This window comes from Myxine glutinosa, chromosome 4 (genome assembly GCF_964187855.1).
Source record: "Myxine glutinosa chromosome 4, kmMyxGlut1.1, whole genome shotgun sequence".
Lineage (NCBI taxonomy): Eukaryota > Metazoa > Chordata > Myxini > Myxiniformes > Myxinidae > Myxine > Myxine glutinosa.
Genome location: NC_136264.1, coordinates 195,431,320 through 195,444,955, shown reverse-complemented (window position 1 = coordinate 195,444,955; position 13,636 = coordinate 195,431,320). Strand labels below are relative to the sequence as shown.

The 13,636-nt window shown below is 45.3% G+C and overlaps 1 protein-coding gene across 1 annotated transcript in view; it reads left to right on the top strand.

The window, feature by feature from the left end:
* The window catches only part of WDR82 (WD repeat domain 82), a 30,070-nt gene that overhangs the window by 11,445 nt on the left and 4,989 nt on the right, over window positions 1–13,636 (top strand). The window contains exons 4-8 of the mRNA XM_068114196.2: window positions 3,000–3,099; window positions 3,650–3,766; window positions 3,926–4,081; window positions 4,339–4,408; window positions 5,626–5,768. Of these exons, the coding sequence (XP_067970297.1) occupies window positions 3,000–3,099; window positions 3,650–3,766; window positions 3,926–4,081; window positions 4,339–4,408; window positions 5,626–5,768 (586 nt within the window). The remainder of the gene's footprint in view (window positions 1–2,999; window positions 3,100–3,649; window positions 3,767–3,925; window positions 4,082–4,338; window positions 4,409–5,625; window positions 5,769–13,636) is intronic.

Here is a 13,636-nt window from a genome sequence, read left to right as displayed (position 1 = left end):
CAATCCCATTGAAAAATGTCTTTGCAGTGTCGGCCTCACCTCAAAATGTAATCGTCAAAAATGTATTAATTCATTCATTCATTGACCTGCAGACCTCAACCGCTGGACGAAATAAGTTGACAAGTGGTTGTTGTTGAACTCTTGAGTGTACATTGGAAAGTTCAATTAAGTTGAGATGGCGACCTCAAACTTAGGTTTTTACGTTAATGTGAAAGTAGAGAATTATCACAAGAACGGGGTGAATTATCATACATACTGACACTCCTGGTGCACTGGACAGAATAATTTGAAAACTGGATGTTATCACTTAAAAAAAGAAAATCAAACCAAAATCTCACAAGTTGTACAAATCAATCTAAAATTTGCCAATTCTCTGTTATGGTATCATTAAAACTACAGTCATTATAAATGTGGGGGGAAAGTCTTGGTACGTGTCTTTGTTTCTTGCGAAATCGAAGATTCCCTAGTACAGTGGTACCTCGGCTTACGAGTGCCCCAACGTACGAGTTTTTCGGGATACGAGCCGTCGCTCGGGCGGTTTGTTGCTTTGGGATACGAGCCGAGATCCGATGTACGAGCTCAAAAAATTAATTTTTTTGAATTTTCCGGTTGTGGCTTCCGGTTCCGGTCACGCGGTTATCTTGCCGTGAAAGCATCTCTGCTTGGATATAAAACACGCAATCGTCGAAATACATGAGCGAGGAATCTCCTTGCTCCAGCCGGTGACGTCATCGGCGGGGATCCCCGCCTCCAGAGTGGCTGGTCACGTGACCGCCAAAGCGTGTCGCGCGTGCGGGTATAATGAGCTACACCTGTGGATCACGTGACCACGGAAGCACGCCTCGCTTGAGAGGCATGGCTTTCGGTTTGCGTTTTGCTTTATAAGGCGCGATAAATGGGCTTTTGAGTGTTAGCGGTTCATGGCGTTGACGGTTCATGGCGGTTCATGGCGGTTGACGGTTCATGACGGTTCATGACGGTTCATGGCGTTGACGGTCAAAAACCCATTACATCAATTTTACCAGGCACTGTACAGTAAGTACAGTGGACACCAAATGCACGGTGGAAGGCTAGAAGTAGAAGATCGTCCAAGACAAGTGAGAATAAGCCATACTTTGGAGGAGATGACGTCATTCGCTGGTCCGATAACCAAAGATGTGGTATAAAAAACCAGGTGAGCTAACAATGCAGCAATGAAGGAATTCGGCCAAGGCACCGGCACACAACGACCTACCTACATCGAAAGACTCAATGCCAATGGTGACAGAAGCCAAGACGGCCGGCTTAAACACCGCCGAAAGACCACGGTGTACCAACTTACGATGCAGAACATCTTGCACTTAATATGATGACAACAGGTGCCATCCTCTGACGTACCATTACAGGTACAGGTACAGTACACGTGAGCACAGAGCAAAAGTTCACTGAAACCGAGATTAAGAAAAAAGAAAAAACACCTCGTGGTCCGTGCTCGATATCCGAGTTTCAATCTTTTCAAACACATGATGCTCTCGGTCACGGTATCTCCTGCGAGCTGCTTCTCCTTCAACCACACAAACAACAACTTCTCCATATCTTCATGGATAGAGGTCCGGAGCTTTGAAATAATCGTAACGCCCTTGGCTGGCGTTATAGCCTTTATGGACTCCTTCTGCTTCAAAATCGTACATATCGTAGAAGGAGTACGATCGTACTACCTCGCCAAGTCGACAACACGCACACCTCACCTGGCATGCTCTTCTCCTCTGCTTAATAAAACCAGTTTATTTCTTTACATTCTCTTGTATTATGTACAGTATATACGAGGTCGTGCTTGTTTATACATTATTTGTTATTTATAAAGTACATTTTTGTTATTTAAAAGCACCTAACAAAAAAAATTGGTGTTTTTTTTTTGAGGCTGGAACGGATTAATAGCATTTCAATGCATTTGAATGGGAAAATTTGCTTTGACTTACGAGCGATTTGGCTTACGAGCTCCGTCACGGAACGGATTAAACTCGTAAGCCGAGGTACCACTGTATATTGGTTTGTCTGGTACGCGATTCCATCTGTTTTTGTATGTCAATTGCCTAAATGTCCCAATTTCAAACCGATCTTCACAAAACATCACAAAAAGGTGGAGTTGGTCACAAGCAAGATGCTTATTGATTTTGAGGTCTAAAGGTCAAAAGGTCAACATAGCCCAAATATCTAAAATTGTCAATTTTCATCCGATTGACTTGAAATTTGAAGAGGATTTGCATATTTTGTCATTAAATTCAACCACCAATTATTTTAAGGTAATTGTTTTAGGAATTTCACAAGTATTCTGCTCGATAGCCTGGTGTTGGCTTAGCGGTTAGGGTGCCTGCTTGGGATCCTAGGATCCTGGGTTCGAATCCCGGTTGATAGCTGAATTTACACCAGGGGGTTGACTCAGCCTGTCATCCTTCCGAGGTCGGCAAATTGAGTACCAGTTCACTGGTAATTCCCTGTGTGTCGCAAGAGGCGACTAATAGGGTTGGCGGCAGGAAGGGCATCCGGCCATAAAACATTGCTTCAAAAAGGGGAACAAGGTGCCCGAAAAAGGCCAACCCCTGCTCTGCGGGGAAAAATGGCCTCTAAAGGTTGTTCCATTGACCTGCAGATTGGGTTGCACTTTAGTTTGTTTATATCCCTGTTTAATAGTTGTATATATGGTTCCCTTTTACCTTTGTCTATAAGTCCACACTGAGGTGCATTTATTTAATTATTGATGATGTATCGGTGTATTTATTAATTTATTATATATTGATGAGCTACATGTAGAGTTATGCAGAACAGGTACCTGTCAAGAGCATGATACGACATACCTGATCCATCTGCAGCAATTGTGTTCTCCAAGTAAAATGTACATATTGATCAACCGTTTGTAAACTTCAATTTAATGATAAAAATGCGTAAATATTAAATATTAAACAATGTGATGTTGGACCCATAAAAGTTAACTGATTGTTTATTTATTTAATTTCCTTCAGGGTCGTTGCTTTATGCATGTCCCCGGTTGATGATACCTTCATCTCTGCCTCCCTGGACAAAACCATCCGCCTTTGGGACCTTCGTTCACCAAATTGCCAGGTAGCGCACACCACGCTGGCTCACTCGGAACATGCACGCATGAGTTGCACTTGTCATACCTTTTTGGTGATGAGAAATACAAAAATAAAATTGAGATGTACTTTCTGACAGCTGCTGCATCGTTAGGTTTGGAGTGTTAGGGCCTGGTATGAGAGGGATTTGTTGCATTATGATATGATGTCTGCAGGAGCACAAGCGGTGCGAATGTTAATCTTGAAAGTGAAACCATGGTGCTTATGGTTACTCGGTGGGAACATTTTGTTTGACGTTGTACTGACTTGCTTCATTGCTGTCATTGAACTGCTGTTTGTTGGGACTGTGATTGTGTTTATGCATCTGAGAGGTCCTAGAGTTGTAACTTGACTGACCTTTCAAAATACTCGATCTAAAACTTTTGGGCGTGGGAGGGGTGTCGGTGGGCAGGCAGGTTTTTGGGCTTGCGCAGTAGGGTGACGGAGGGCTGTGTAAGTCTTCTGGCCAGGAGACTGTACAGTGCTTTTTCTTCCTTTTTTACCAGAACGAAATGTATGGTTTTATTATTTCTTCCAAGGGTTTAATGTACTTGCAAGGACGACCTGTGTGCTCCTTTGATCCCGAAGGCCTGATTTTTGCGGCTGGTCTGAACTCTGAGATGATAAAGCTTTATGACCTGAGGTCATTTGACAAGGTGAGAGGGAGGTTTTTTTTTTGGTGTTTTTATTAAAGGCAATGGTGTTTTTATTTGATCTTTCCAGCATTTTCTTCTCCAATCCTGGCTTTTTGTATGCAGTCTTCCTGTCTCGGTCCTCAGAAGGGTGACCAATAAAAAAAACCTCTTGTGTCACAGGGTCCTTTTGCCACGTTCCGACTGCAGCAAGATCGCACATGTGATTGGACTGGTCTCAAGATAAGCAACGACGGAAAGTACATCCTGATCGCCACCAACGGCGGTCTTTTGCGCTTGGTCGATGCCTTTCAAGGAAATCCTCTCCAGACACTTACGGTAGCACAATCTTTGCGCGTTTCACTTCTCGTTAACTTTTCAGCTTCACCCTGCACTTTCTGTGCCTCACCTGGAGCAACTTAGCATGGTACCTGTGAAAATGCCGCACAATGACTTGTAGTTCCAGTGCAAGTTTAAAGTTGGGAATTCTCAGCACAATGTGTGGCTTGACTCTTTGGTTAATAATTTAAATGCATCAACATACATGTATCTTACTAATTTCCATTCTTTATTCTTCCAAACTCATTTCCTTCCAGGGTCATATGAACAATAAAGGAATCCCCTTGGAGGCCTCATTTACACCAGATTCTCAGTTTGTCATGACTGGTGAGTCCAATATTGTAACACAACCCTTTATTTAAGATCCGCACAAAGCTATTACCACCTTGTTGGAGTACTGGGTAGCTTGGTACTTCATGAGGTTATGCACAGGTATATACACACACAGTAGGACCTGCTTATATTGACCAAGAGGTCCTGCTCTTGTTGTCGGTAATTCGCTTTGTTGTACTTAAGGCCTACTTAAGATTTAATGAGTCGAATCTTCCATGAAAATCTCGCCTCAACGTGAAAATCTTGATTTGGACATTATGCGTGCCTTGTTCACACTTCACCTCGCTGTTTGTGAGGTGTAGGACATGTCATGTAATCTAGGTGCACATTGCTAAATGCTTAACACCTTACATGTGATCTTACTCTGCAAGTTATATTCCTGTTGGGACAAATTAACCTGAAATATTGATAAAATAAATTTTATTTTAATTTTTTTTTTTTTTAATGTGCTCGAAAAAGATCTGTTGAGCAATTGAAGTTATGTATATATGTTTGTGTGTAAATATATACAGGGTGGGTCATAAGTAGCCATACATAGGGTTTTTTAAAGTGGTCGCAGACGTACAGCCACAGATGAAGATACAACGGACAGAATACTAACAAAGCTTACACGGAGTCCCCTAAAAAGTACACGACGGTTGTCTGCAGAAAGCGGTGTCAGCAGATCGAGTATCAGGTGCATTTTGAAAGCAAACAAATGGCATCCATACAAATTGCATATGGCGCAGCATCTGAGTGAAGACGACCCGGATAGACGGATGGAATTTTGTGAATGAGTATTAAGCAAATTGAACGATGACGCAAACTTCTCATCTGGGATCTTGTTTACCGATGAAGCCAATTTTTACGTCAATGGAGAGGTTAATCGGCAAAACTTACGTTATTGGAGTAATTTCATAAAAGTGTTTATTTTCCCTATGTATGGTTACTTTTGGCCCACCCTGTACATATATATAATTATAGTGATAAGCAGCCATTTGTCTGTGCTTGTGTGTCGTGTCATTCATTTCACTGAGAACACAGTACTCGCTCCACAATCTTCCAAATTTGGGTCACCAAAGGTCACGTCAATGTTGTACACTTGTCTCATACAGTCGCATACAACACGTTTTTCATATTCTGTTTCCTGTACATTACGTCTGAGTTGAGATTGTATTATTCGTGTTTTGCTATTGCATACACCCGTGTGTTTACACCATTTGATTGGCTAGGTTCTGAGGACAGCAAGATCCACGTATGGGCCTCCGAGAGTGGCAACAAAACCGCCGTGCTGGATGGGAAGCACACCGGCCCTGTCACCTGCCTACAGTTCAACCCCAAGTCCATGATGGTTGCAAGTGCTTGTTCCAACCTGGTATGTTCCAAATGCCATCTCAATGTGCAACCCATCTGCCAAAGGTTGTTGGCTTGACACTTGATTCATTTAATGGAAAAAATATAAATATGCTGAAGATCGTGCTTTTGGTCTGTTAATGGTAAATATCATCATCGATATAATAATAGCGTAAGGACTCGACTTTGTTATCCCTTTTACGCCACACCCAGTGACCCGATGCCCACGGCACTAATGGATTTACGATCTCCGAACCGCGCTCTTTGTTTATCACGTTCAGCCACACTCGAAAAATCTGAATTAGCCGACGTTGGGGCCCAAAAGCATCCGATTAACTGCCGATACGACGCCATCTTATTGGTGTCTGCTGGGTGAAGGCGAAGCAAGCCGTCCGCTGATTGGACAATCCTGAGCATGCATTTGTGCCGGTGTCGTCGATCGCGGTGTGTGCTAAGATTGCAATAAATACGTTGTTCATATACGCACTCTTCATTCTCATCTTTCTTCCTAACTCTTACTCGGACAAGCAAATCCCCTATGCCATCCATAATGGTACACTCTATCCATACACCACATCCTCCCTTCCGTGGATGTTCCACGGGTTTCGGCTAGTCTATATAATAATAGCGTAAGGACTCGACTTTGTTATCCCTTTTACGCCGCACCCAGTGACCCGATGCCCACGGCACTAATGGATTTACCATCTACGAACCGCGCTCTTTGTTTATCACGTACAGACATACTCGAAAAATCTGAATTCGCCGACTTTGGGACCCAAAAGCATCCGATTAACGGCCGATACGACGCCATATTACGACGCCATCGTATTGGCGTCTGCTGGGCGAAGGCGATGCGAGCCGTCCGCTGATTGGACAGTCGAGTGGTGTGCCCATGGGTGGTGTGAACCAAATGGTCTTTTTATTCCCTTGAACATTTTAAATTAGGATATATAAGGAAACGTCTTTATCGTCATTTTAATAAAGTTAAATGGAGTGACGTTGCGATTCTCGGGTCGTATTCAACTATGTGTGAATTATATAAATAACAATTCACGGTCTGAGGTAACTCGGCTAAAAATTCTCCGATTTGCACCAAATAAAGTTCATGAATGGTTGTACAGACCCCTACTTCTCACTAAAAGTGGAAACAGAATGTAAATCGGAGTTAAAACAAGCCCGCAAGGTCGCTCCGTGGAGCGACCTGCACGTACTCAACTATGTGTGAATTATATACAAATAACAACTCGCGGTCTGAGGTAACTCGGCTAAAAATTATCCGATTTGCACCAAATAAAGTTTATGAATGGTTGCACAGACCCCTACTTCTCACTAAAAGTGGAAACGGAATGTAAATCGGAGTTAAAACAAGCCCGCAAGGTCACTCTGTGGAGCGGCCTGCAGGTACTCAACTATGTGTGAATTAATACATAAATAACAACTCGCGGTCTGAGGTAACTCAGCTAAAAATTATCCGAGTTGCACCAAATAAAGTTTATGAATGGTTGCACAGACCCCTACTTCTCACTAAAAGTGGAAACAGAATGTAAATCGGAGTTAAAACAAGCCCGCTCCATGGAGCGGCCTGCACGTACTCAACTATGTGTGAATTAATATATAAATAACAACTCGCGGTCTGAGGTAACTCGGCTAAAAATTATCCGATTTGCACCAAATAAAGTTTATTAATGGTTGCACAGACCCGTACGTCTCACTAAAAGTGGAAACGGAATGTAAATCGTAGTTAAAATAAGTGTTTGTTTTGTATCGAGCAAATGCACGTGGAGCATGCTTGCGAGCGAGCTGCGTTCTGGAGGTGATGTCACATGGATTACGTCATCGGCTTTGAGGTATGGGGCAGAATTTTTAGGGGCGTTCCCAAGTGGTTCGGTTTTCTTTCATTTTTAATGTTTCAGAGTGAATATAACAAAAAATCAATGCCATATTTGAATTCACCATAAAAAGACATTTAGATGACATCAAATGCATTTTAAGTGAGATTCCGTGGCTGTGGACCTTTAAGAGCTATCTATATAATAATCTATATAATAATAGCGTAAGGACTCGACTTTGTTATCCCTTTTACGCCGCACCCAGTGACCTGATGCCCACGGCACAAATGGATTTACCATCTACGAACCGCGCTCTTTGTTTATCACGTACAGACATACTCGAAAAATCTGAATTAGCCGACGTTGGGACCCAAAAGCATCCGATTAACTGCCGATACGACGCCATATTACAACGCCATCGTATTGGCATCTGCTGGGTGAAGGCGAAGCAAGCCGTCCACTGATTGGACAGGCGAAGGCGAAAGCAAGCCGTCCACTGAGTGGACAATCCATAGCATGCATTTGTGCCGGTGTCGGCGATCGTTGTGCATATACGCACTCTTCATTCTCATCTTTCTTCCTAACTCTTACTCGGACAAGCAAATCCCCTATGCCATCCATAATGGTACACTCTATCAATACACCACATCCTCCCTTCCGTGGATGTTCCACGGGTTTCGGCTAGTCCATATAATAATAGCGTAAGGACTCGACTTTGTTATCCCTTTTACGCCGCACCCAGTGACCCGATGCCCACGGCACTAATGGATTTACGATCTACGAACCGCGCTCTTTGTTTATCAATTATCACGTACAGCCATACTCGAAAAATCTGAATTAGCCGACGTTGGGGCCCAAAAGCATCCGATTAACTGCCGATATGACGCCATCTTACGACGCCATCGTATTGGTGTCTGCTGGGCGAAGGCGAAGCAAGCCGTCCGCTGATTGGACAGGCGAAGGCGAAAGCAAGCCGTCCACTGAGTGGACAATCCAGAGCATGGACTCTACTCTCTGTCGCTCCATTCCTCATCCCTCAGATCGGCAGTCTGCAGCCTCCTCACTCTCTGCAGACCTGGACAAAATCACAGACTGGGCAAACAAATGGAACATGTCTTTCAATCCTGATAAATCTCACACTCTTACGATGTCTCTCCGAAAAGACCGACTGGAAAACCCTCCCATCCACTTTCTGAATAATCCTCTCCAAGAAGTTCTGTCACTCAAGCTTTTGGGTCTCACTATTTGCCATGATCTTTCCTGGGAAAACCACATTTCAAATCTGGCCTCCAAAGCCAGTCGCCGACTGGGCATCCTCCGCCGTGCGAAGTCCTTCCTTGGCACACCTGAGCTCCTCACCACATACAAGGCTTTCATCCACAGCTCTATGGAATACTGCTCTCCCCTCTGGTCTGGTGCTCCTGCCTCACACCTAGCTCGTCTTCACGCTGTTGAAACCAAAGCGTTCAGAATCATTGGAATCTCCCGCGATGAAGCTAACTCCAAGGGCCTTTCACTCACTCACCGCAGGCAGGTTGGTGGTCTTTCCGTCTTCTACCGACTCCTCTCTGGCCTTGCCCCCCCCCCCAGCTCTCTCTGGGCTCTGTCCCCCAAATATTCCTACAGGTCGCACAAGATCTGCCTGCAACCCTCTTATGGTTAAACTGCCAAAATCAAGACTTTCTGCTCACCTTCACTCCTTCATTCCTCTTTTCTCCTGCCTCTGGAACAAACTCCCTCACTCTCTTCAATCCCACTCCACCCTCCAGGTCTTTAAAACAGCTGTTCACCACCATCTCTTATCCTCCCCCATCCAAAACCTTGATCTTTTCTACCCCCGCTAATTTCGGTCGCCTTGTGTTTTATACCTCTTCCCCCCCCCCCCCCCCTCTTCCCACGCCTCCTGCCCCCAAGCCCTCTCCCTCCCACACTTCTCCCTGCTCTCAAATGTTGTGGTTTGTGTGCTTTCCCTTCTCTCCCCATCTTGTCTTCCGCTCCCTCTTTTTGTGTGTTTTGTTTGTCTGGTTGATTTGTTTGTGAAATAAATGTTAGCTCTTTCACGAGCCTCGATTCAGTATACAAAAGAAAAAAAAAGCATTTCTGCCGCTGTCGGCGATCGTTGTTCATATACGCACTCTTCATTCTCATCTTTCTTCCTAACTCTTACTCGGACAAGCAAATCCCCTATGCCATCCATAATGGTACACTCTATCCATACACCACATCCTCCCTTCCGTGGATGTTCCACGGTTTTCGGCTAGTAGATAAATGATATTTACTATTTATCATGTTTACGATGGGGGGAAGAAGAGGGGCGGAGCCCGCTGCAAATGCTTCACGATGCTTCACCATATGTCGCTATACACTCCAAAAAGTAAAAGAATCAGTGTTACAATTTTAATTGAAAGATGGCTTCCAGGTTCCAATAGTAATAATAGATTAAGATATGATAAAATGTGACTTATGAAATGTATACACCAATATAAAGTTAAGTCCACAAATAAAAGCCTTGTGAAAATTATGAGAAGCTATTAAATATTGCACTTAAAAGTATCGGAATAATAAAGTATCAATCATCATATTAAGTAGTTAAGACAGAAAATATCATGTTTAAAAAAAAACAAAAACACATGATAGTCATCTTATATGTGAGGCGCTTGAGTGTCCATGCATGTTTTGCGGCCATTGACATTTGTCATAATCGAGCAATAACTGTACCCCCTGCACAACCGGTGTCGAAGTCGGATGTCCGGGGAGACACTAAAGACGAAAGAAAGACTAAAGACTGAAGATACAAGCCATTTAATATGGGATTCACACATATGTGGGAAAAGGGTTGGCTCCAGATAAATGACAGATCCCTTCTCAAATAGGTTTTACTGCGTGCTCCGTTTATAAGCAAAAAGGCAGTTTCAGCGGAGCAAAGATAACCATATCCACAGGAAGCTTCCCACAATAACATGTTTCATGCTCGATGCATCTCACACGTAACCTTGAGGGTTACTCCCCAGGATGTGGGAGTTTTGTACCAGGGCAGGAAAAACAGAGTTCCTGTCATGGTCAGATAAGCAGGGAAAGAGACACAGACCAGCTTGTGGCCACGAAGCAAAATGCAAGAGAAATCGAAGGGCATGAGAAAACTCACATTCCCAGCCTGTCAGCAGTCTAATAAGAAAAAGATTAATAAAGCAACCATCATAGCTGCTTGAGGTGAGGGAGGGGATGGAGGGGGAACAAACACCAGAAACTTCACTCTTTCATTCTTCTTTTCTCCCGCCTCTGGAACAAACTCCCTCGCTCTTCGATCCCATCCCTCCCTCCATGTCTTTAAAACAGCTGTTCACCACCATCTCTTATGGCCGATCAAATTATCTTGTAAAGGCATCTCTTATGGCCTTGCCCAAGAGGCAAAGGCAAGTTGTTTCAGGGCAACTGCCTCACCATCCAAAACCTTCATCTTTTCTACCCCCGTTAATTCACCCCAGATCCACTTTTTTGAAATACCGACTTCTTTCCTGGAAGTCATAGCAGTGTCCATGTGTTTTTATTTTATAAATCTGTGCATGAGAGAGAGCAGTTTACTTTGGAAGAATTCCCAGGAAGAGTTGATGTCGGAGGCAGTGGAGATGGCAGATCGGTCCAGATGATTGATGGCTGCTTGAAGACCGTGCCAGTCAGCCTGAGTGAAATGCCAGACTCGTCGGCGCTGAGGAGGCTCTCTGAGAATGGTCAGAGAGATGTCCACTTTAACAAGAAAATGATCAGATGAACCGATTGGAGCAGAAGAAGAGCAGCAGACATTTTCAGGGAAGTTTGTCATAACCAAGTCGAGAAGAGAAGATGCTCCGTTGACTGAGATCTGGGTCGGGAAATTGACAGATTGTGTCAGTCCCAATGAGTCGCAGAATTCCTTTGCTGAGGTGCCATTGCTGGTGAGAGAGGTACACACACCCAGCCAGCTGGCATGATGACAGTTTAAATCGCCACATATGAGAAAGAGAGAGTTTGGATGAGTGGATATATGGTTGGTTCATGTTGGTGGAGAGAGATGTAAATGGAGTCATCACGGTTTGGTGGATGGTACAACACACATAAACAAGTTTAGTCATAACTCGTCCATAACTTCTTCTTTTTTAAAATATCATGTTATGTGTCGTTTTTCGCCCTATCCCTCAATGGTGAGGAATCACTTGAACAATAAACCACCTTTAGAGGTAATTTTTCCCCAGAGAGCAGGGGTTGGCCTTTTTCGGGCACCATGGTCCCCTTTTTGAAGCAATGTTTTATGGCCGGATGCCCTTCCTGCCGCCAACCCTGTTAGTCACCTTTTGCGACACACAGGAATTACCAGTGAGCTGGTACTCAATTTGACGACTTCGGAAGGATGACAGGCTGAGTCAACCTCCCTGGCGTTAATTCAGCGATCGACTGGGATTCAAACCCAGGATTCTAGGATCCCAAGCCGGCACCCTAACCGCTAAACCAACACCAGATTTTGGTGAAGAATCACTTAAAAGTTAAATAACGCTCGTATCCGAATCCACATTCAGATCTTTACCAAAATCGAATCGATTCGTCCTTGTCACACACCCAATTGATCCACCAAGTTTCGTCCAAATCCGTCCACAACTTTTTGAAATATCCTGCTATGTATCGTTTTTGGCCCTATATATCTCCCAATGGTGAAGAATCACTTGGAAAAAAATTCTAGTAGCCGGATCCAAAATCCGGATCTTCACCAAAATCCAATCATTTCGTCCTTGTCACACACACTACCTCGCTGCCAAATTTCGGCTGAATCCGTCCACAACAATATATCTTGTTCACAGACTGACAGGGGTGAAAACATAATCTCCATCCACCTTCTGTGGTGGAGGTAACAAAAGGTGGGAGTAAAATGGAAGCTGTAGCCAGAGTTACTCCTAGGGGTGTGGTGGTGTGAACGTAGTGCATGGAGAGTGACGAATAGAGTTATACGTGTACTGTCTTTCCCTCGCGGTCCCCATGTGCTGTCTTTCTCTTGCGGTCCCCCTGTACTGTCTTTCACTCGTAGTCCCCCTGTACTGTCTTTCCCTCGCGGTCCCCATGTGCTGTCTTTCCCTCGCGGTCCCCATGTGCTGTCTTTCCCTCGCGGTCCCCATGTGCTGTCTTTCCCTCGTGGTCCCCATGTGCTGTCTTTCCCTCGCGGTCCCCATGTGCTGTCTTTCCCTCGCGGTCCCCATGTGCTGTCTTTCCCTCGCTGTCCCCATGTGCTGTCTTTCCCTCGCGGTCCCCATGTGCTGTCTTTCCCTCGCGGTCCCTCTGTGATGTCTTTCCCTCGCGGTCCCCATGTGCTGTCTTTCCCTCACGGTCCCCATGTGCTGTCTTTCCCTCGTGGTCCCCATGTGCTGTCTTTCCCTCGTGGTCCCCATGTGCTGTCTTTCCCTCGTGGTCCCCATGTGCTGTCTTTCCCTCGCGGTCCCCATGTGCTGTCTTTCCCTCGCGGTCCCCCTGTGCTGTCTTTCCCTCGCGGTCCCCCTGTGCTGTCTTTCCCTCGCGGTCCCCATGTGCTGTCTTTCCCTCGTGGTCCCCATGGGCTGTCTTTCCCTCGCGGTCCCCATGTGCTGTCTTTCCCTCGCGGTCCCCATGTGCTGTCTTTCCCTCGTGGTCCCCATGTGCTGTCTTTCCCTCGTGGTCCCCATGTGCTGTCTTTCCCTCGCGGTCCCCATGTGCTGTCTTTCCCTCGCGGTCCCCATGTGCTGTCTTTCCCTCGCGGTCCCCCTGTACTGTCTTTCCCTCGCGGTCCCCCTGTACTGTCTTTCCCTCGCGGTCCCCATGTGCTGTCTTTCCCTCGTGGTCCCCATGTGCTGTCTTTCCCTCGTGGTCCCCATGTGCTGTCTTTCCCTCGTGGTCCCCATGTGCTGTCTTTCCCTCGTGGTCCCCATGTGCTGTCTTTCCCTCGCGGTCCCCCTGTACTGTCTTTCCCTCGCGGTCCCCCTGTACTGTCTTTCCCTCGTGGTCCCCATGTGTTGTCTTTCCCTCGCGGTCCCCATGTGCTGTCTTTCCCTCGTGGTCCCCATGT